Source organism: Oncorhynchus tshawytscha, linkage group LG01, assembly GCF_018296145.1.
Source record: "Oncorhynchus tshawytscha isolate Ot180627B linkage group LG01, Otsh_v2.0, whole genome shotgun sequence".
Taxonomy (NCBI): Eukaryota; Metazoa; Chordata; class Actinopteri; order Salmoniformes; family Salmonidae; genus Oncorhynchus; species Oncorhynchus tshawytscha.
In genome coordinates this window covers 93,208,232-93,230,364 of record NC_056429.1, presented here as the reverse complement: position 1 = coordinate 93,230,364, position 22,133 = coordinate 93,208,232, and the positions used below count along the sequence as shown (strand labels likewise).

General features: G+C 43.9%; 1 protein-coding gene across 1 annotated transcript in view; it reads left to right on the top strand.

The window, feature by feature from the left end:
• The window catches only part of LOC112260223 (forkhead box protein N2), a 44,459-nt gene that overhangs the window by 9,295 nt on the left and 13,031 nt on the right, over positions 1-22,133 (top strand). Inside the window, exon 2 of the mRNA XM_024435162.2 lies at positions 18,578-19,170. Coding sequence (XP_024290930.1) covers positions 18,592-19,170 — 579 coding nt within the window. The 5' untranslated portion in view covers positions 18,578-18,591. The remainder of the gene's footprint in view (positions 1-18,577; positions 19,171-22,133) is intronic.

Here is a 22,133-nt window from a genome sequence, read left to right as displayed (position 1 = left end):
AAATGGGTTAGCTTAACTCTTGGATTTCTAAATATTAGTTAGCTTGCTAGCATTTATGAGGCCTGCACACACGTTCCTCACACGTTGGGAATGAATTTCCTCCAACATTTTTATGCCTCTGGAGAATTGTGGGAAAAGTGCTGATGATTTCACCCACTGTATGTGCTTTTGGTAGCCTGATTGCGTTCAGACTGAGGAGAAATCCGCACACGATGCATCCCTGACTACCCCCTGATGTGTCAGCCAGATCTGAACACAATCGGACCAAAAAGCGACTTGTGCGTCTAGACCCGTATTTTCAATGTGATCTTTGTATTAGGATAGCAGAAGTCCCATGTACAGTGCCTTGCGAAAGTATTCGGCCCCCTTGAACTTTGCGACCTTTTGCCACATTTCAGGCTTCAAACATAAAGATATAAAACTGTATTTTTTTGTGAAGAATCAACAACAAGTGGGACACAATCATGAAGTGGAACGACATTTATTGGATATTTCAAACTTTTTTAACAAATCAAAAACGGAAAAATTGGGCGTGCAAAATTATTCAGCCCCTTTACTTTCAGTGCAGCAAACTCTCTCCAGAAGTTCAGTGAGGATCTCTGAATGATCCAATGTTGACCTAAATGACTAATGATGATAAATACAATCCACCTGTGTGTAATCAAGTCTCCGTATAAATGCACCTGCACTGTGATAGTCTCAGAGGTCCGTTAAAAGCGCAGAGAGCATCATGAAGAACAAGGAACACACCAGGCAGGTCCGAGATACTGTTGTGAAGAAGTTTAAAGCTGGATTTGGATACAAAAAGATTTCCCAAGCTTTAAACATCCCAAGGAGCACTGTGCAAGCGATAATATTGAAATGGGAGGAGTATCAGACCACTGCAAATCTACCAAGACCTGGCCGTCCCTGCAAAAGACCTGAGACTGGGACGGAGATTTGTCTTCCAACAAGACAATGATCCAAAACATAAAGCAAAATCTACAATGGAATGGTTCAAAAATAAACATATCCAGGTGTTAGAATGGCCAAGTCAAAGTCCAGACCTGAATCCAATCGAGAATCTGTGGAAAGAACTGAACTGCTGTTCACAAATGCTCTCCATCCAACCTCACTGAGCTCGAGCTGTTTTGCAAGGAGGAATGGGAAAAAATTTCAGTCTCTTGATGTGCGAAACTGATAGACATACCCCAAGCGACTTACAGTAATATACCCCAAGTAACTTACTGTAATCGCAGCAAAAGGTGGCGCTACAAAGTATTAACTTAGGGGGCTGAATAATTTTGCACGCCCAATTTTCCAGTTTTTGATTTGTTAAAAAAGTTTGAAATATCCAATAAATGTCGTTCCACTTCATGATTGTGTCCCACTTGTTGTTGATTCTTCACAAAAATATACAGTTTTATATCTTTGTTTGAAGCCTGAAATGTGGCAAAAGGTAGCAAAGTTCAAGGGGGCCGAATACTTTCGCAAGGCACTGTAAGTGTCAAGTGTAGACACCACCTCAGTGTTGCATGAAAAAGTGAAACAATTCAACCTGTATTCAACTCAGGCGCTGTGAATTAAAGGTGCAGTATGTGGAAATCGCACTGCTATTTCCTGGTTGCAAAAATATAATAGTTCGCCAAATTTCAGTTTGTGACAAAAGAAGTATAGAGAATCATTGTCCCTTGTATATAATCTGCTGTGAAGTATCTTTTAAATAACCAAACCAAAAAACAACAGCGGTGTGCTGTCTTGGTTCTTTATTTTAGTCTTCCTGATTCATGTCAGGAACATATCTCCTTCTTGTCTTCTCTGAGAGTTGTCCCCTTTGGGTTAGTAAGCTCTCCTCTTTTCCTGCTCCTCTCTGGCCATATCTGGTGGTTTCTGGTTTATCCCACTGAAGCAGCCAATTTGTCTGTTGCCGCTGCCTCCTCTATCAACCCATCAAGGCTCTTGTCTGTCTTCTGATATGATCTGGCCTTTGTTTGGAGGTTACTGCTTTTAATGACTGCAGCTGCTCACATATTTCATCTCCTGACACACACACACACACACACTGCTCAGAGCCACGGACCAGACGTTGTGTACCTTCTGAAAGCTTCTCTGATCCTGTCTATTTAAGACTAGTGTGACTTTACTAGTAGTGGAGGAAAAATTGATACAGTTACATACCGTGATATTGTACTGTATGATATTGACAATATCGTAATATTTTTGTGCTAGTTGGCTGTACCTGCACCAAAAATCCAGTTTCTTTCATAGCTTAACCGAGTTTATAATGGTGTAGGCCTATGTTCAAAGAATGCACAATGACTCACATTGGTGTCAAATTATTACATTGGTGTCAAGTTATTACATAGATTGCAATGTCAAGAAAAAAGCTGAGACGAGAGGGTTTCTAGATGAAATAATTATTCTGTTACGTCATTGATTTGAATAAACTAGTATTAACAAGCGTTGCTGAAATTCTCCACACGTTTCACCCACATCTTCTGGAATGAGCACATGCATTTTAATTTGTTCTGAAAGTTGCGTAGTACTACCCTTTTTAATACATGATTCTGCAGCTTGTGAGTGTTCTGCCACGTAGCTCTGTGTTAGCTGGGGCAATGTTTGCACACCGACTGACTGAACTCTAAATCACATGACCCTTAAGAGAGAGCCATCGCTGAACACTGATAGTCTGAGTTGTACTTTGGAAGGCCAGAGCTGGCAAGTGTCTTCACTGACATTTTCAACCTCTCCCTGACCCAGTCTGTAATATGTACGTTTCAAGCAGACCACCATAGTCCCTGTGTCCAAGAACGCCAAGGTAACCTGTCTAAATGACTATTGCCCCGTAAAACACTCATCTGTAGCCATGAATTGCTTTGAAATGCTGGTCATGGCTCATGGCTCACATCAACACCATCATCCCAGACACCCTGGACCCACTCCAACTTGCATACTGCCCTAACAGATCCACAGATGATGTAATCTCTATTGCACTCAACACTGCCCGTTCCCTCCTGGACAAAAGGAACACCTACGTGAGAATGCTGTTCAGACTACAGCTCAGCGTTCAACAGTATAGGGCCTTCCGAGCTGACAAGGTAAAAATCTGTTGTCTGCCCCTGAGCAAGGCAGTTTAACCCACTGTTTCCCACGCGTCGACGATCCCTTTCCTCCTAGCTCATCACTAAGCTCAGAACCCTGGGACAAAACACCTCCCTCTGCAACTGGATCCTGGACTTCCTGACGGGCCGTCCCCAGGTGGTGAGGATAGAAGGTCGAGTCGTGCATCCTCCGAAACGTGACATTCCAAACCGTACTTCTTAACACCCACTTAACCCGGAGGCCAGCTGCACCAATGCGTCGGAGGAAACGCCAACCGATGTCAGCCTGCAAGTGCCCGGCCCGCCACAAGGAGTCGCTAGAGCGCGATGAGCCAAGTAAACCCTCCCCTAACCCGGACGACGCTGGGCCAATTGTGCGCCGACCAATGGGACTCCCGATCATGGCCTGTTGTGATACATCCCGGGATCAAACCCGGGTCTGTAGATGCAGTACCTTAGACCGCTGCACCACTGGGGAGGCCTAGGTTAGGCTATCCATCTCACACTCTCCACTAGTATGTGAGCTAAAGGACCGTGTTTGTCCTCACCACATACTTTCCCTAACAGACTTGCGCTATATATACCCTGCTCCAAAAAATAAAGGGAACACTAAAATAACACAACCTAGATCTGAATGAATGAAATATTCTTATTAAATACTTTTGTCTTTACATAGTTGAATGTGCTGACAACAAAATCATGCAAAAATTATCAATGGAAATCAAATTTATCAACCCATGGTGGTCTGGATTTGGAGTCACACTCAAAATTAAAGTGGAAAACCACACTACAGGCTGATCTAACTTTGATGTAATGTCCTTAAAACAAGTCAAAATGAGGCTCAGTAGTGTGTGTGGCCTCCACGTGCCTGTATGACCTCCCTACAACGCCTGGGCATGCTCCTGATGAGGTGGCGGATGGTCTCCTGAGGGATCTCCTCCCAGACCTGGACTAAAGCATCCGCCAACTCCTGGACAGTCTGTGGTGCAACGTGGCGTTGGTGGATGGAGCGAGACATAATGTCCCAGATGTGCTCAACTGGATTCCGGTCTGGGAAACGGGTGGGCCAGTCCATAGCATCAATGCCTTCCTCTTGCAGGAACTGCTGACACACTCCAGCCACATGAGGTCTAGCATGGTCTTGCATTAGGAGGAACCCAGGGCCAACCGCACCAGCATATGGTCTCACAAGGGGTCTGAGGATCTCATCTCGGTACCTAATGGCAGTCAGGCTACCTCTGGCGAGCACATGGAGCGCTGTGCGGTCCCCCAAAGAAATGCCACCCCGCACCATGACTGACCCACCGTCAAACCGGTCATGCTGGAGGATGTTGCAGGCAGCAGAATGTTCTCCACGGCGTCTCCAGACTGTCACGTCTGTCACGTGCTCAGTGTGAACCTGCTTGAATCTGTGGAGAGCACAGGGCGCCAGTATCTTGGTGTTCTCTGGCAAATGAAAAACGTCCTGCACGGTGTTGGGCTGTAAGCACAACCCCCACCTGTGTACGCCGGGCCCTCATACCACCCTCATGGAGTCTGTTTCTGACCGTTTGAGCAGACACATGCACATTTGTGGCCTGCTTGAGGTCATTTTGCAGGGCTCTGGCAGTGCTCCTCCTGCTCCTCCTTGCACAAAGGCGGAGGTAGCGGTCCTGCTGCTGGGTTGTTGCCCTCCTACGGCCTCCTCCACGTCTCCTGATGTACTGGCTTGTCTCCTGGTCGCGCCTCCATGCTCTGGACACTACGCTGACAGACACAGCAAACCTTCTTGCCACAGCTCGCATTGATGTGTCATCCTGGATGAGCTGCACTACCTGAGCCACTTGTGTGTGTTGTAGACTCTGTCTCATGCTACCACTAGAGTGAAAGCACCACCAGCATTCAAAAGTGACCAAAACATCAGCCATGAAGCATAGGAACTGAGAAGTGGTCTGTGGTCCCCACCTGCAGAACCACTCCTTTATTGGGGGTGTCTTGCTAATTGCCTATAATTTCCACCTGTTGTCTATTTCATTTGCACAACAGCATGTGCAATTTATTGTCAGTGTTGCTTCCTAAGTGGACAGTTTGATTTCACAGAAGTGTGATTGACTTGGAGTTACATTGTGTTGTTTAATTGTTCCCTTTATTTTTTTGAGCAGTGTGTGTGTGTGTGTGATATATTTTATATATATATATATATATATATCAGTACCAGTCCTACTCATTTCAGGGTTTTTCTTTATTTTTTACTTATATTCTACATTGTGTAATAATAATGACATCAAAATGATGAAATAACACATGGAATCATGTAGTAGCCAAAAAAGTTAAATCGAAATATATTTAGATTCTTCAAAGTTGCCACCCTTTGCCTTGATGACCGTTTTGCACACTCTTGGCATTCTCTCTGGTGCTCATCCTTGTTCTGTCATTTTGTTCTCATCCTGAACTCTGTTTGTATTTCCCCATATGCTTGCCATGTGGGTACTGTTTGTCTGACAGTGCATGCTGTGGTAATGGGTACATTCTGTGGACGCGCACACACACAGAGCTTTAGAAAGGGCTATTCTCCCTGAAGTAGGGAACTCCACCTAACCTCCACTCCTGTCACTGGTCAAGTCCACAGTCCCATAGAGGTGTCTCTCTGTGAGTTGCTCTGTGTGAGTTGGTCTGTCTTTGTAAATTAACTTCCTCACCAGGCCTGAGGCGTTTCCCCCTTGCTCAGTTCCCTGTTTAGAATACTGTTGGGCTTGTGAAATGTCGCCAGAGCAAAAACAACCGCTCCTTTGTATGAGGAGAAAGCGAGGCTGAATCTAACATCTTTGTTTCAACTCAACTCTGTTTGCTTTCACCTCTAGCACACATTCGACCCCATCCATTTCTCAGTGTCAGAAAATATTCAACCTCAATGAGGAATACTGTAGCATCTCTGACCTCTCATCAGTGGACCTGCCGGTCTACTGCACTCCGACAAACTAGAGACACACAAACCAGTTTGACCAACAGAGTAAGACACACACTACTCTCTCTTACTACTTGTTTGAATGACAGACCAGGCTGTAATGTAACCCCCACTCTAACAAGTATCAGCTGAAATCTAACCAACCCTTTGTCATAATGTGTGCTTCAGTATTGTGACACACAGTATCTATTACAGAGGTGTTAGAGGTTTGAGTCAATCGCTTTGGTACAGTGTGTCTGTGCCTTTATCCACTTCTATCAACTCAAAATGGCATGTTTAGATTTCAATGCAACATTTGAATTGTAGTGTGGGGGTCATTTAAATTATTTTAAGGGAGGCTCTCATGCTTTTACTGCATTCTCAAATAAAAAATGTTTTTCTGACAGCTGGGCTGATGTCTCTTTCTCTGTCAGTGTATCGTCGTCTTTGTGAGGGAGGTTTGAGGAGATTGCTGGCCTCAGCACTTTGAGCGGAGCGTGTATTGATTTCTCCACATTAGCCTTTCTCCTCATGCCTCGCTCCGCCATAGAGTACAGCACAATCACTTCCTTTTACAGCTAGGCCCTGCTGCCACGGCAACCATTGCAGATCGGGAGATGGAGCAGAAGCCAGTCTCCTCTTCTGTTGTCACTGAGGAAATCTCTCCATAACCTGGGTGGTGTTTAAAGGCACCAAAGCTAAGAAAACCACTGCTTCGACTGTACCCACTAAGGCCATCACATTTTTCTGTACATATCTAAAGAGTCATTAAGTCACCACAAACATAATGCCGCTGTATGTTCTTTTGTCTTTTAAATCAGTGCATTAGTAGGATAAAGTTTCCAAGGGAAATTCGCCTAATATGCCTCTGCACCTGTCTTTTGTCTGTCTGTTACCACATTTATAATGGAGGGGGTGGCCCAATGGAGAGGGTGGTAGTTTTAACTTGCAGGTGAACCGATAGGCTACCATCCGGGCCAGCTTCGGTAGCAATTTGCTTAGCACTGAGAAGTCAACAAGCGAATATCTCTCATTAGCTCTCACTCACTCACACATGGCCCATTAACCAGCTAGCGGATCCCTCACTCGCCTTGCCTCATCCCGCTTTGATGCCTTTTGATAAGGGCAAGGATAATGATGATACTCATAACAGCGATGATAATTCACTACGCAGCGGGAATGTGATAATCAGCTAAGAGCACTTCCTTTGTGATCTTGGGATGGGTTCCCTTCAGCTGGTGTTTTGGTTTGTTTTATCTAGCATAAATAACACACACACTGCATTCAGAAAGTATTCTGACCCCTTCACTTTTTCCACAATTTAGGTTAAAGCCTTATTCTAAAATGGATAAAATTAATTTTACCCCCCCCATCAATCTACACACACTACCCCATAATGATAAGGCAAAAACAGGTTTTTGCAAATTTAGAAATAAATAGAAATCTGTATCACATTTACATAAGTCTTCAAACATTTTACTCGTTACTTTGAAGCACATTTGGCAGCAACTACAGACTCAAGTCTTGGATTTGATGCAACAAGCATGGCACACCTGTATTTGGAGTTTCTTCCATTCTCTGTAGATCTTCTCAAGCTCTGTCAGGTTGACTGGGGACCGTCGCTGCACAGCTATTTTCAGGTCTCTCCAGAGATGTTCGATCGGGTTCAAGTCTGGGCTCTGGCTGGGCCACTTAAGGACATTCAGAGACTTGTCCCAAAGCCACTCCTGCATTGTCTTGGCTGTGTGCTTTGGGTTGTTGTCCTGTTGAAAGGTGAACCTTTGCCTCAGTTTGAGGTCTTGAGCACTCTGAGCAGGTTTTCATCAAGAATCTCTGTGCTTTGCTTCGTTCATCTTTCCCTCGATCCTGACTGGTCTCCCAGTCCCTGCCGCTGACAAACATCCCCACAACATGATGCTGCCGCCACCACCACGCTTCACCGTAGGGGTGGTGACAGGTTTCCTCCAGATGTGACACTTGGAATTCAGGCCAAAGAGTTCAATCTTGGTTTCATCAGACCAGCGAATCTGATTTTTATGTTGGCTAACTCCAAGTGGGCTGTCGTGTGCCTTTTTTACTGAGTGGCGGCTTCTGTCTGGCCACCTTCCTTCTGGAAGATTCTCCCATCTCCACAGAGGGGCTCGGTCGGAGTGACCATCTGGTTCTTGGTCACCTCCCTGACCAAGGCCCTTCTCCCTGATTGCTCAGTTTGGCTGGCTGGCCAGCTCTAGGAAGAGTCTTGGGGTTCCAAACTTCGTCCATTTAAGAATAATGGAGGCTACTGTGTTCTTGGTGACCTTCAATGCTGCAGAAATGTTTTGGTACCCTTCCTCAGATCTGTGCCTCTACACAATCCTGTCGCTGAGCTCTACGGACAATTCCTTCCACCTCATGGCTTGGTTTTTGCACTGACATGCACTGTCAACTGTGGAACCATATATAGACAGGTGTGTGCCTTTCCAAATCATGCCCAATCAATTGAGTTTACCACAGGTGGGCTCATCAAGTTGAAAAACATCTCAAGGATGATTAATAGAAACAGGATGCATCTGAACTCAATTTCGTGTCTCATAGGAAAGGGTCTGAATACTTAATGTAAATAAGGTATTTCTAAAAACCTGTTTTCACTTTGTCATTTTGAGGTATTGTGTGAAGATTGATCAGAAAAAAATGTGTTTAGTCAATTTTATAACTAGGTTGTAATGTGACAGTCAAGAGGTCTAATACTTTCTGAATGCACTATACACAAATAAACAGACCAAAAATATAACAGCGGCTTGCTGATGTTCATGTTGTGAACAATGCCCCATGGTGGCGGTTGGGTTATGGTATGGGCAGACATAAGCTAAGGACAACGAACACAATTACATTTTATTGATGGAAATTTGAATGCACAGAGATACTGTGATGAGATGCGGAGGCCCATTGTCGTGCCATTCATCCACCGCTACAACCTCATGTGAATTCCATAGATTAGGGCCTAATGGATTTATTTCAATTGAACTGTAACTCAGTGAAATCTTTGAAATGGTTGCCTGTTGCATTTTATATTTTTGTTCAATATATGTACATACCCACTAGAACACCATGCACATAAAAAAACAGACTGTTGATATTTTAATGTGGCTGGTGGGGTTTTACCTGAAGGATGTTGGGGGCGTGGGCCCTGGACCGGTGGTGGTGCAGCAGAGAGGGGGAGGAGGGTCTTTGTGCTACTAATTGAGGTTAATCACCACCCGGCCTGTTTGTTGTCCCAGACCTCCACATCATACAACAGAGTGGTTCTAATTGTTGAGTAGCAGCAGCAGATATGCCTCATCAGCCAGCTAGAAGAACTGCATTAGAAGTGAAACATGGGATCAACACTTTACATCATGCGGTTAGATTTAAGTTCAGTGTATTTTTGTTGATTGTTAGTTTTCAAATCACTTATTTAAAGATAGAGCTATATACTTTTCAGATTTTAGTCCTTTAAGTTTACACTGAATATTTGACCATCCCCAAAAGAATAAATACATATGATGGATTTTTTTCCCCCCGGCGTGGTGGCAATGAATATATATATATATATATATATATATATATATATATATATATATATATATATATATATATATATATATATATATATATATATATATATATATATATATATATATATATATATATATATATATAATATAGAGGAAACACTTCTATATAATCTGGAGCTCTGGAGCTCTGGTCTCTCTCTCTGGAGCTCTGGTCTCTCTCTCTGGAGCTCTGGTCCTCTCTCTGGATGGCTCCGGCCCGCTCTCTGGCTGGCTGGCCCGCTCTCTGGATGGCTGGCCCGCTCTCTGGCTGGCTGGCCCGCTCTCTGGAGCTCCGTCTCTCTCTCTGGAGCTCCGTCTCTCTCTCTGGAGCTCCGTCTCTCTCTCTGGAGCTCCGTCTCTCTCTCTGGAGCTCCGTCTCTCTCTCTGGAGCTCCGTCTCTCTCTCTGGAGCTCTGTCTCTCTCTCTGGAGCTCCGTCTCTCTCTCTCTCTGGCTGGCTGGCCCGCTCTCTGGCGCTCTCTCTCTCTCTGGCGCTCTCTCTCTCTCTGGAGCTCCGTCTCTCTGGCTGGCTGGCTCGCTTGCTCTCTGGCTGGCTGGCTGGCTCTCTGGCTGGCTGGCTCTCTCAACCCTTTTTCTTTCTACTACACTCTGTTTGTAAGGACACTTGCAGTTAGGCTATGTACAAATGTTTTCCTCTTCCTTTGAAAAAAAATCTCTACAGGAGGTTGCCTGTGGCTGAACCCCCCTGTAAACCCTGAAAGTGAATACTCAACTCCAGACCTAGACTGATCCTCTCTCTCTGAGATGAGATGAATGTCTAGGGCTGAGGGGTATACTGGTGCACGTCACATCCCTGCCCTCTTTTCTGCTCCCTCCATCTCATCACCAGGTCCCCAGAGCCTGCTCTCTCTCTCCCACTCTATGCCCTCACTCTCTCGTCTCCCCCTTTCTCCTGCTTTCTCTGTCCAGAGCAGAGCTTGACCCAATTCCTATTCAACGATGGCGAAAGGATGGGCCCAGCCATCCTCTATCCCTCTGTGTCCCTCAACCCCTACCCCAAGCATCAGGCTCAGCCCAGATATAACTAGCACCACCCCAGCCTATACCGGGAAGTTTGGTGGTTCCCCACAGACACTACCCGGTCACTGTAGGGTTTCCTCAAGCTGAATGCTGATTGGTTGTTGGCTACAGTTGACAGACACAGCCCAGCGTAGATGGATTACTTATTTTCCCACTTTCTCTCGTTGGGAGGATTTGTGCCCTTAATTGAAGTGACCGCAGCAGGGTTGTCATGGTGACATGGGACAAAGACTAAAGTTTGTTGTGAGCAGGGAGGAGGAGAGGGGGGATGTCTCTTGCTGGCTGCCTTCTGTGCTCTTGATTGTACTATATTTTCCGCCAGTCTTATGAAGTAGCTACTGAATGTGTACAAACATTCCAGAGGAGGAAGTAAATTCCATGTACTGTGAGATTATTTCCTGTGTGTTCTCCTTTAGGGTACTGTGTGAGTCAATGTATTGTGTTGCGATACAAAATAATGTTTTGCTGTTTTGTGTTTCATTCATTGTAAACACACAATTTTTATTTATTTAACCAGGTAGGCTGGGTCGCATTTGCAACTGCGACCTGGCCAAGATAAAGCAAAGCAGTTCGACACATACAACGACAGTTACACATGGAGTAAAACAAACATATAATCACAGCCAATAATACAGTAGAAAAATAAGTCTATATACAATGTGAGCAAATGAGGTGAGATAAGGGAGATAAGGCAATAAAATAGGCCATAGTGGCGAGGTAATTATGATATAGCAATTAAACACTGGAGTGATAGAAGTGCAGAAGATGGTAGGTGGATGGGCTATTTACAGATGGGTTATGTACAGGTGCTCTGACAGCTGGTGCTTGAAGTTAGTGAGGGAAATATAAGACTCCAGCGATTTTTGCAGTTTGTTCCAGTCATTGGCAGCAGAGAACTGGGAGGAAAGGCAGCCAAAGGAGGAACTGGCTTTGGGGGGGACCAGTGAAATATACCTGCTGGAGCGCATGCTGCGGGTGGGTGCTGCTATGGTGACCAGTGAACTGAGATAAGGCGCGGCTTTACCTAGCAAAGACTTGTAGATGACCTGGAGCCAGTGGGTTTGGTGACAAGTATGAAGCGAGGGCCAGCCAACGAGAGCGTACAGGTCGCAGTGGTGGGTAGTATATGGGGCTTTGGTGACAAAATGGATGACACTGTGATAGACTGCATCCAATTTGCTGAGTAGAGTGTTGGAGGGTATTTTGTAAATGACATCGCCAAAGTCGAGGATCGGTAGGATGGTCAGTTTTACGAGGGTATGTTTGGCATCACTACTCTGGACGGTTCTGACTTAAAATATGTGGACAACTACAAATACCTAGGTGTCTGGTTAGACTGTAAACTCCCCTTCCAGACCCACATTAAGCATCTCCAATCCAAAATGAAATCTAGAATCGACTTCATATTTCGCAACATGAAGCCGATTCTAGAGGGAGGTCTAGAACTTAGGGAATTATTTGTACCAAATACAATGCTCTTCAGTTTGAGATTTTCAGGACCTGTTTATAACTGGGACACCCATTTCAAAACAGACTGCAAATCTTTTAAGGGTTTCAGTGACTTCATTAGCTGTGGTTGATGATGCGTATATGGTTGAATCATCAGCATACATGGTTTGTTTAATGCCAGTGGAAGTTCATTGGTAAAAATAGAAACGAGTAGAGAGCCTAGAACTGCCCTGCGGTACGGTACACCCCACTTGACTTATTTTGACATTAGAGAAGAAAAGAAATGCCCGAGTTCTATTAGATATATAGCTCTGAATCCACAACATGTCAGAGGTTGAAAAGCCATAACACCCACATTTATTTCAACAACAGGTTATGGTCAATAATATTAAAGGCTGCACGGAAATCTAACGTTACAGCTTCCACAATATTCTTATTATCAATTTCTTTCAGTCAGTCATTTGTGTCAGTGCGGTACATGTTGAGTGCCCTTCTCTATAAGCATGCCGAAGGTCTGTTGTTAATTTGTTTACAGAGAAATAGCATATTTGGTCAAACACTATTTTTTACAACCGTTTGCTAGGAGCTGGCAGCAAGCGGATAGGTCTGCTGTTAGGACAAGTAAAGGTCGCTTTGCCACACTTGGGAAGCGGAATTACTTTGGCCTCCCTCCAGGCCTGAGGATGAAGACTTTCCACGAAGCACAGATTTAAACATATGACTGATAGCAGTGGCTACAGCGTCAGCTACCATCCTAATGAGCTTTTCATCTAAGTTGTCAGTGCCCGGAGGTTTGTCATTATTGATCGATAACAATTTTTCCACCTCTCACACACAAACTTTACAAAATTCACAGTTGCAATGCTTTCTTTCATTATTTAATTTTTTTGTGCATGAATACGATGGCTCACTGTTCATTGTTGGAATTTTCTGCTTAAGTTTGCCCACTTTGCTAATGAAGTAATCATTAAAATAGTTAACATCAAATGGTTTGTGATGCATCAGCCATCTGATTTGATGAAAGATGGAGTTGAATGTCTTTCTGCCCATACTTTTATTTAAGGTGCTCTAAAGTTTTTTTCCCCCACCATTGACCGTAGCTTCATAATGATTTATGTTGTTGAGTTTAGTCGCATAATTTCTCAATTTTCAGTAAGTCAACCAGTCAAATGTGCAGCCAGACTTATTAGCCACTCCTTTTGCCCCAAGTCTTTCAACCATAGTTGTTCAATTCCTCGTTAATCTACGGATCCTTAACAGTCAGATTGCATGTTTAATCAATCATTTGAAGAAGCAATTTCATAAATTCATCAAGTGCAGCGTCTGGATGCTCCTCATTAATCACACCAGACCAACAAATATCATCCACATAAGAGTCAAAGCAACATATTTTGTATGATTTCTTATACACTATTTTAGGCCCAGCGTTGGCTGGCTTTCCTGGATATAGCCACTTATAATGTAATCACTGCATTCAATGGGTAAGGATACAGCTTTAGAACAAAGTTCTAATCTTTCTTCAGTATTAGTAAAAATGTGATCAATACATGTGGTGATCTTGGTCCTGTAGTGTTTATAAACACCCTGGTACATTGATTAAAACATTTGAACCAGATTACAGGCCCTGTTTACAGTAAGAAGCTTCCTCTTGAGCAGACAACTTGATGAAAACCAGTCAATATTCAGGTCCACAAGAAAGTAGACCTCTGTTTACATCACATACAATTTCAAGCATTTAACACATCATTTAGATACTGACTGTTTGCACTTGGTGGCCTATAGCAACACCCCAAAAGAAAAGGCTTTAGAAACCTGCAACCACAACACTTCAATAACACTTGACATAAGATCTTCTCTAAGCATTACAGGGATACGGCTCTGAATTTATACAGCAACACCTCCCCCATAAGCATTCCTGTCTCTTCTATAGATGATATAGCCTTGTTTTGCTACTGCTGTATCATCAAATGAATTACCGGAGTCTCAGAAATGGCTAATATATGAAGGTTATCTGATGTTAGCAAGTTAAGGATTTCATTAACCCGATTTCTAAGACTACGTATTAATATGGGCTGTTTCAGCCCTGTCCTAGGAACTCATCAGAAAGACATAATACTGAAAAGAGCAAACAATCAATAGGTGAGTGTGCTGCGGGGTTGAAGCTGCTAACCAATAGGCTTGGCTCGCTCATCCCTTATAGGCTTCTGGGAGGTTGGACGATGAGCCCGTCACAGCGGATGTAAGTAATGTCCCCACGCGCTCTCTGCCAACTTTCATGGCTGTGTAGAAGTTCTTTCCTCTTCTGTCACACAACTTCAAGATAGTCCTCATTGAGGAAGATATATATTCCTCTCAAGTTCTTGGCTCTTTCCAGACCAGCTACCTTGTCAAGTTCCAGAGGTTCAAGGACAACTATGGGCCTTGGCCTGTCACCTGGGTTTTCCAGTCCTGTGGGTGCGCTCCACCTCAATCTTCCTGTGGTCCATCTTCAATTTCTCAGAAATAATTTCCCTCACTTTGTCCTCAGACTCCGTCCAGGTCTCGTGGAGATTCTGAAATTCCGTCCATGTTCCGCCTTGATTGTCCATCAAGTTGATTTATCTGTCATTGTTATCATGGATTCCCACACATAATTGATGTCCTCTTTCACTGACTTACAGATTGCTGTCATCTTGCGGTTCTCCTGTTTCAACTCATCGAGCTGATCCTGGGAGAACAGCAAACTGTTATTCAGGTCCTGGACCACTCTGGTCAGGTTGTCTATTCTTTTATTTGAATCCACCAGTAATTTGGACAAAACACTTGATGCTATTTTCTTGTTGTTGTAACAACTGCTTGTAGAACTATTTTAGTTTGTTTTAAAACATCCTTCACCTGTTATAGAAACACCACTGTCCTCAACGGTACTCTCGCCGGCTTTGGTCTTTGTCATGGTAGCTCCTCGCAGTTCCAGACATGGCAGGTAACCAGGAAGATTGAAAACTACAAACAGCAGGGATCGAGACAACCACAAACCCGGGACAATCCGAGGTCCCTGCCGAAATGTTAATCGCGTCGAGCCCTCAAGAATACCCTGCCAGCTTACATGCAGCTAGGTGCATTACCAAATTGCTTCTCAGACCCGTCTTTGGTCTGAGTACTTATGTAAATTTGATATTTATTTATTTATTTTTAATCATTATGGGGTATTGTGTGTAGATTGAGGGGAAAATAACTAATACATACATTTTAGAACAAGGCTGTAATGTAACAAAATGTGTAAAAATGCCACTTGGTTTACATACTCATCTCATATGTATATACTGTACTCGATATCATCTACTGTATCTTGCCTATGCTGCTCTGTACCATCACTCATTCATATATCCTTATGTACATATTCTTTATCCCCTTACACTGTGTATAAGACAGTAGTTTTTTGGAATTGTTAGTTAGATTACTTGTTCGTTATTACTGCATTGTCGGAACTAGAAGCACAAGCAGTTCGCTACACTCGCATTAACATCTGCTAACCATGTGTATGTGACAAATAAAATTTGATTTGATTTGAAAAAGTGAAGGGGTCTGAATACTTTCTCTGTTTGTGTACACAGTGGCAAGAACATGTATGTAAACCCTTTGGGATTACTTGATTTCAGCATAAATTGGTTAATCAAATTTGATCTGCTCTGCATCTAAGTCACAACAATAAACAAACAGTGTGCCTATACTAATAACACAAATTAATGTGTTTTTCTTGTTTTTCTTGAATACATAAATATTCACAGGGTAAGTTGAAAAAGTATGTGAACCCACTAGGCTACTGACTTCTCCAAAAGCTAATTGGAGTCAGGAGTCAGCTAACTTGGAGTCCAATCAATGAAATGAGTTTGGAGATGTTGGTTAGAGCTGCTTTGCACAAGAAGCATTGCCTGATGTGAACCATGTCTCGAACAAACGAGATCTCAGAAGACCTCAAATTAAGAATTGTTGACTTGCATAAAGCTGGAAAGGGTAACAAAATTATCCCTAAAAGCCTTGATGTTCATCAGTCCACGGTAAGACACATTGTCTATAAATGGAGAAAGTTCAGCACTGTTGCTACTCTCCCAAGGAGTGGCTGTCCTGCAAAGATGACTGCAAGAGCACAGTGCAGAATGCTCAATAAGGTTAAGAAGAATCCTAGAGTGTCAGCTAAAGACTTACAGAAATCTCTGGAACATGCTAACGTCTCTGTTGATGAGTCTATGGCACGTGAAACACTAAATAAGAATGGTGTTCATAGGCAAAATATTCTGTGGACAGATTAAACTAAAGTTGAGTTGTTTGGAAGGAACACAACATCGTGTGGAGAAAAAAAGGCACAGCACACCAACATCAAAACCTCACCCCAACTGTAAAGTATGGTGGAGGGAGCATCATGGTTTGGGGCTGCTTTGCTGGCTCAGGGCCTGGACAGCTTGCTATCATTGACGGAAAAATGAGTTTCCAAGTTAATCAAGACATTTTGCAGGAGAATGTAAGGCTCTCTGTCCGCCATTTGAAGCTCAACAGAAGTTGGGTGATGCAACAGGACAACGACCCAAAACACAGAAGTAAATCAACAGAATGGCTTCAACAGAAGAAAATATGCCTTCTGGAGTGGCCCAGTCAGAGTCCTAACCTCAACCTGTTTTGAGATGCTGTGGCATGACCTCAGGAGAGCAATTCACACCAGGCATGCCAAGAATATTGCTGAACTGAAACAGTTTTGTAAAGGGGAATGGTCCAAAATTACTCCTGACCGTTGTGCAGGTCTGATACGCAACTACAGAAAACATTTGGTTATTATTGTTGCCAAAAGGAGGGTAAACCAGTTATTAAATCCAAGGGTTCACATACTTTTTACACCCTGGACTGTGAATGTTTACACAATGTGTTAAATAAAGACATGAAAACATATTGTTTGTGTGTTATTAGTTTTAAGCAGACTGTGTTTGTCTTGTTGTGACCTAAAATTTTATGACCAATTTATGCAGAAATCCCAGTATTTCCAAAGGGTTCACATATTTCTTCTTGCCACTGTATATGCAGGAAGTTCGCTGTTTTCCCCCAAAGAAATCTTTCCCCGTCCCCCAAAAATAAATATTTTAATATGGAGGGGGGCATACACCCCTCCATATATACCCCTCGAGAGGCAAACTGTGTAGAAATGCATTTTAAAAGGGAAAAAAAATAAGGACCCCCGTCTACTGTTCTCCCACCTAGTATCACCCTTGATATATCAACACCAAACTGGATGCCATCTCTCAGCCCAAGCAAAACTTGGCAGCTGCCTAGATGACATCAGGTCATGGATGAAAGAGAACTTACTCCAGCTGAACAACTGCAAGATTACGCCAACGCCCTGTTCGTGGGCCTTCCAGTCAAAATCACTGAAGAGGCTGCAACTTCTCCAGAATTGTGCTGCCAGAGTCCTAACCAGCAAGTCAGCCCACACCACCCCTGCAGAACTCCACTGGCTACCGGTTAACTATAGGATTTACTTTAAATTCCTCCTAGTGTTTAAAGGCTTGAATGGATTGAGTCCCACCTACATCAGGGACCTAATTCCTATCACTGCTCTAGCCAATCCCTACTGCGTCAAGTCCCCAAGACATGTCTCCCTGGGGGACTGAGCCTTCTGCTCCCTTGCCCCTCACCTATGGAATGCTCTCCTTGACCATCTGAAAGCCACTCCATCATTATGAACTTATAAACTTATAAAACAGGACTTAAAACCCAGTTCTACAGAATGTCGGTCTTTTCTAGTCCTAATCTTGGAAGTCCCTTTAGATAGTATTATTGCTGTCTCCTACCTTGATTCTAAATGATGTTTATATTGTATTTCTAATCTCCAGTCAAGCGGTATCGGTTGGGTTGTGCCAAGATAAGTGGTAGTCCTGACTCCTAGATGATTGCAGGGCAGGAAGCTCTGTATTTGAGAGCGGTCTACTTAAGGCAGTGTAAGAGGGAAGGATCCTTTCTCTGTTAGCTCTCTCTCATCGTGACAGGGATGGTTTAATGCTCATTGGCATCTAACAAGCAGGTGCGTCTGGTCAGACGAGGTGGGCGGAGAGGAGAGCAGGCTGGAGAGATTGGAGTTGTCTAAGACTCTTCAGAGGTCCTCATCAAAGGCTCTTGGCTGGAGAGTGAGAGAGGAGGGGAGGGTAGTCTACACGTCAGCCTGCATGTGAAGGAGAGGGGGCAGAGGGAAGAAGGAGGGGAGGGTAGCCCTGCCTGCCCTCGGGGCAACCTTAGTAAAACACATTGACTGCTTGGTAGAGCACATTTCAAATTGTCCCATCCATGTATTTCATGTTTCCAGTCGTGTTGGGAAAGCTGCTCTCTGCTGTGATTGTGCCGCTGTGTGAAGGAAAGTTCAATGCTACCAACCCTGTTTTTATCTAGCTACTAGTATCCAACTGTTCTAGCCTATGCAACCCCTTTCTCTGTGTAGCCCCTCGGTCAGTTATTTTGGAACCAACTCTAATCCTTTCTTCTCTTCTTTCTCCAGACCTCCCTGGTTTAATGGGTCCAATCATCGGGATGTCGCCGGATAAGAAAGCGGAAACGCCGGGGATGCAGGGGGAAAGGGTGGGACTTAGGGGTTTGTGTGGGGGGGCGGGGACTCTCCCAGAGGCAGAGTGCGGTGCAGCCAGCCCATTGGCCACCAGTCTGGACCGGGGTTCTGTTGGTTCTGGGGGCTCTGAGGATGAGGAGCTCACCAACCTCAACTGGCTCCACGAGAACCTGCTCCAGAACTTTACGCTAGGGGGGGCCGGCGAGGCTGGGGCCCAACACAGTGCCAGCCCCCTCTTTGACATTGAGGGCAACACCGGAGCCCCTCAGAACCCCCCCTCTTCATCCTCTTCCTCCTTGTCACAGAGGGACTCGTTGAAGTCCAAGCCTCCCTTCTCATTCTCTCTGTTGATCTACATGGCCATAGAGCAGAGCCCCAGTAAGAGCCTGCCAGTGAAGGACATCTATGGTTGGATCGTACAGCACTTCCCATACTTCTCCTCAGCCCCCACCGGCTGGAAGAACAGCGTCAGACACAACCTGTCACTCAACAAGTGTTTCCGTAAGGTGGAGAGGAGCCTGGGAAAGGTAAGGGAACTTTGAGATGCACGTGCACACACACAGACACATTTTGTTTGTTTACCCTGCAAAGAGTTGGCAGTGCCTAGGTTGTGGGTTCGATTCCTTACAAGGATAACCAGTTCTCATCTGACTAGGGGTGGTCGTTAGTAATCCAGTACTCGAACGGATGTCAATGCTTGATCTTTAACCAGAGATTAAAAATACAATTCAAATACTGTAATACCATTTGGTGAAATGTGCTTTGTGACAGCCAGAATGGGCAAATAAAATATCAAAATGTTTTTTTAAAAGGAACCTGCTCCAGACCATTAATTTGCTAGTGTTGTATTTGTATAGTGCATTCGGAAATTATTCAGACCCCTTGACTTTTTACACATTTTGTTATGTTACAGCCTTAGATTAAATAGTTTTTTTTTGCCCTCAATGCCACACATTGTCAAATAAAGTTTTTTTCCCCCTGACTATTCTACTGAGGATCCCGAATGGCGCAGTGGTCTAAGGCACTGCATCTCAGTACAAGAGGCGTCACTACAGGCCCTGGTTAGATTCCAGGCTGTATCACATCCGGCCGTGATTGGGAGTCCCATAGGGCAGCGCACAATTGTCCCAGCGTCGTCCTGGTTTGGCCGGGGTAGGCCGTCATTGTAAATAAGAATTTGTTCTTAACTGACTTGCCTAGTTAAATAAAAATACCAGTCCTTGCCACTGAAAAACATCCCCACAGCATGATGCTGCCACCACCATGCTTCACCGTAGGGTGGTGCCAGGTTTCCTCCAGATGTGACGCTTGTCATTCAGGCCAAAGCATTCAACCTTGGTTTCATCAGACCAGAGAATCTTGTTTCGCATGGTCTGCGAGTCTTTAGGTTCCCTTTGCCAAACTCCGAGGGCTGTCATGTGCCTTACTGAGGAGTGGCTTCTGTCTGGCCACTCAACCATTAAGGCCTGATTGCTGGAGTGCTGCAGACAATTCCTTCCACCTCTTGGCGTGGTTTTTGCTCTGACATGCACTGTCAACAGTGGGACCATATATAGGCAGGTGTGGGCCTTTCCAAATCTTGTCCAATCAATTGAATTTACCACAGGTGGACTCCAAGTTGTAGAAACATCTCAAGGATGATCAATGGAAACAATATGCAGCTGAGCTCAATTTTGAGTGTCATAGCAAAGGGTCTGAATATTTATGTAAGTAAGGTTGTCTGTTTTTATTTTTATTACATTTGATAACATTTAGGCCTATGGATAAATGCTCACATTTCTTTCCAGTGCGGGCGTTATGTTATACAAATACAGTGCCTTGTGAAACTATTCTCCCCCATTGGCATTTTTCCTACTTTGTTGCCTTACAACCTGGAATTAAAATAGATTTTTTGGGGGGGTTTGTGTCATTTGATTTACACAACATGCCTACCACTTTGAGGAAGATACATATTTTTTTATTGTGAAACAAACAAGAAAAAGATGACATTGAAAACTTGAGCGTGCATAACTATTCACCCCCCAATTCAATACTTTGTAGAGCCACATTTTGCAGCAAATACAGCTGCAAGTCTCTTGGGGAATGTCTCTATAAGCTTGGCACATCTTGCCACTGGGGTTTTTGCCCATTCTTCAAGGAAAAACTGCTCCAGCTCCTTCAAGTTGGATGGGTTCCTGCTGGTGTACAGCAATCTTTAAATCATACCACAGATTCTCAATTGGATTGAGGTCTGGGATTTGACTAGGCCATTCCAAGACATGTAAATGTATCCCCTTAAACCACTCGAGTGTTGCTTTTGCAGTATGCTTAGGGTCATTCTCCTGCTGGAAGGTGGACCTCTGACCAGTTCCCCAGTTCCTGCCGATGAAAAACATCCCCACAGCATGATGCTGCCACCACCCTGCTTCACTGGATGGTATTCTCAGGGTGTTGGTGTTGGGTTTGAGCCAGACATAGCGTTTTCCTTGATGACCAAAAAGCTCAATTTTAGTCTCATCTGACCAGAGTAGCTTCTTCCATATGTTTGGGGAGTCTCCCACATGCCTTTTGGCGAACACCAAATGTATTTGATTATTTTTTTCTTTAAGCAATGGCTTTTTTTCTGGCCACTCTTCTGTAAAGCCCAGCTCTGTGGAGTGTACTGCTTCAAGTGGTTCTATGGACAGATACTCCAATCTCTGCTGTGGAGCTTTGCAGCTTCTTCAGGGTTATATATTTTTGTCTCTTTGTTGCCTCTCTGATTAATGCCCTCCTTGCCTGGTCCGTGAGTTTTGGTGGGCGGCCCTCTCTTGGCAGGTTTGTTGTGGTGCCATATTCTTAAAATGTTTTAATAATGGATTAGAGGTCGACCGATTAATTGGCAAGGCCATTTAATTAGGGACGATTTTCATAACAATCGTTCATCTGCCTTTTTGGACGCTGATTATGGCTGATTACATTGCAATCCACGAGGAGACTGCGTGGCAGGCTGACCAACTGTTACGGCAGGCTGACCAACTTACGCGAGTGCAGCATCAAAAGGAACTTGTGGCTGCAAGGAGCCAAGGTAAGTTGCTAGCTAGCATTAAACTTATCTTATAAAAAAAACAATCAATCTTCACAATCACTAGTTAACTACACATGGTTTTTATATAAGTTAACTAGCTTGTTCTGCTTTGCATATAATCAATGCGGTGCCTGTTAATTTATCATAGAATCACAGCCTACTTCAACTTTGCCAAGCGGGTGATGATTTAACAAATGCGCATTTGCAAAAATCACAATTGTTGCAATAATGTACCTAACGATAAACATCAATCCCTTTCTTAAAATCAATACACAGTGTGTATATATATTTTTTAACCTGCATATATAGTTAAAAGAAATTCATGTTAGAAGGCAATATTAACTAGGGAAATTGTTACTTCTCTTGCGTTCTGTGCAAACAGAGTCAGGTTATATGCAGCAGTTTGAGCCACCTGGCTCATTGCGAACTGTTGAAAGGCCATTT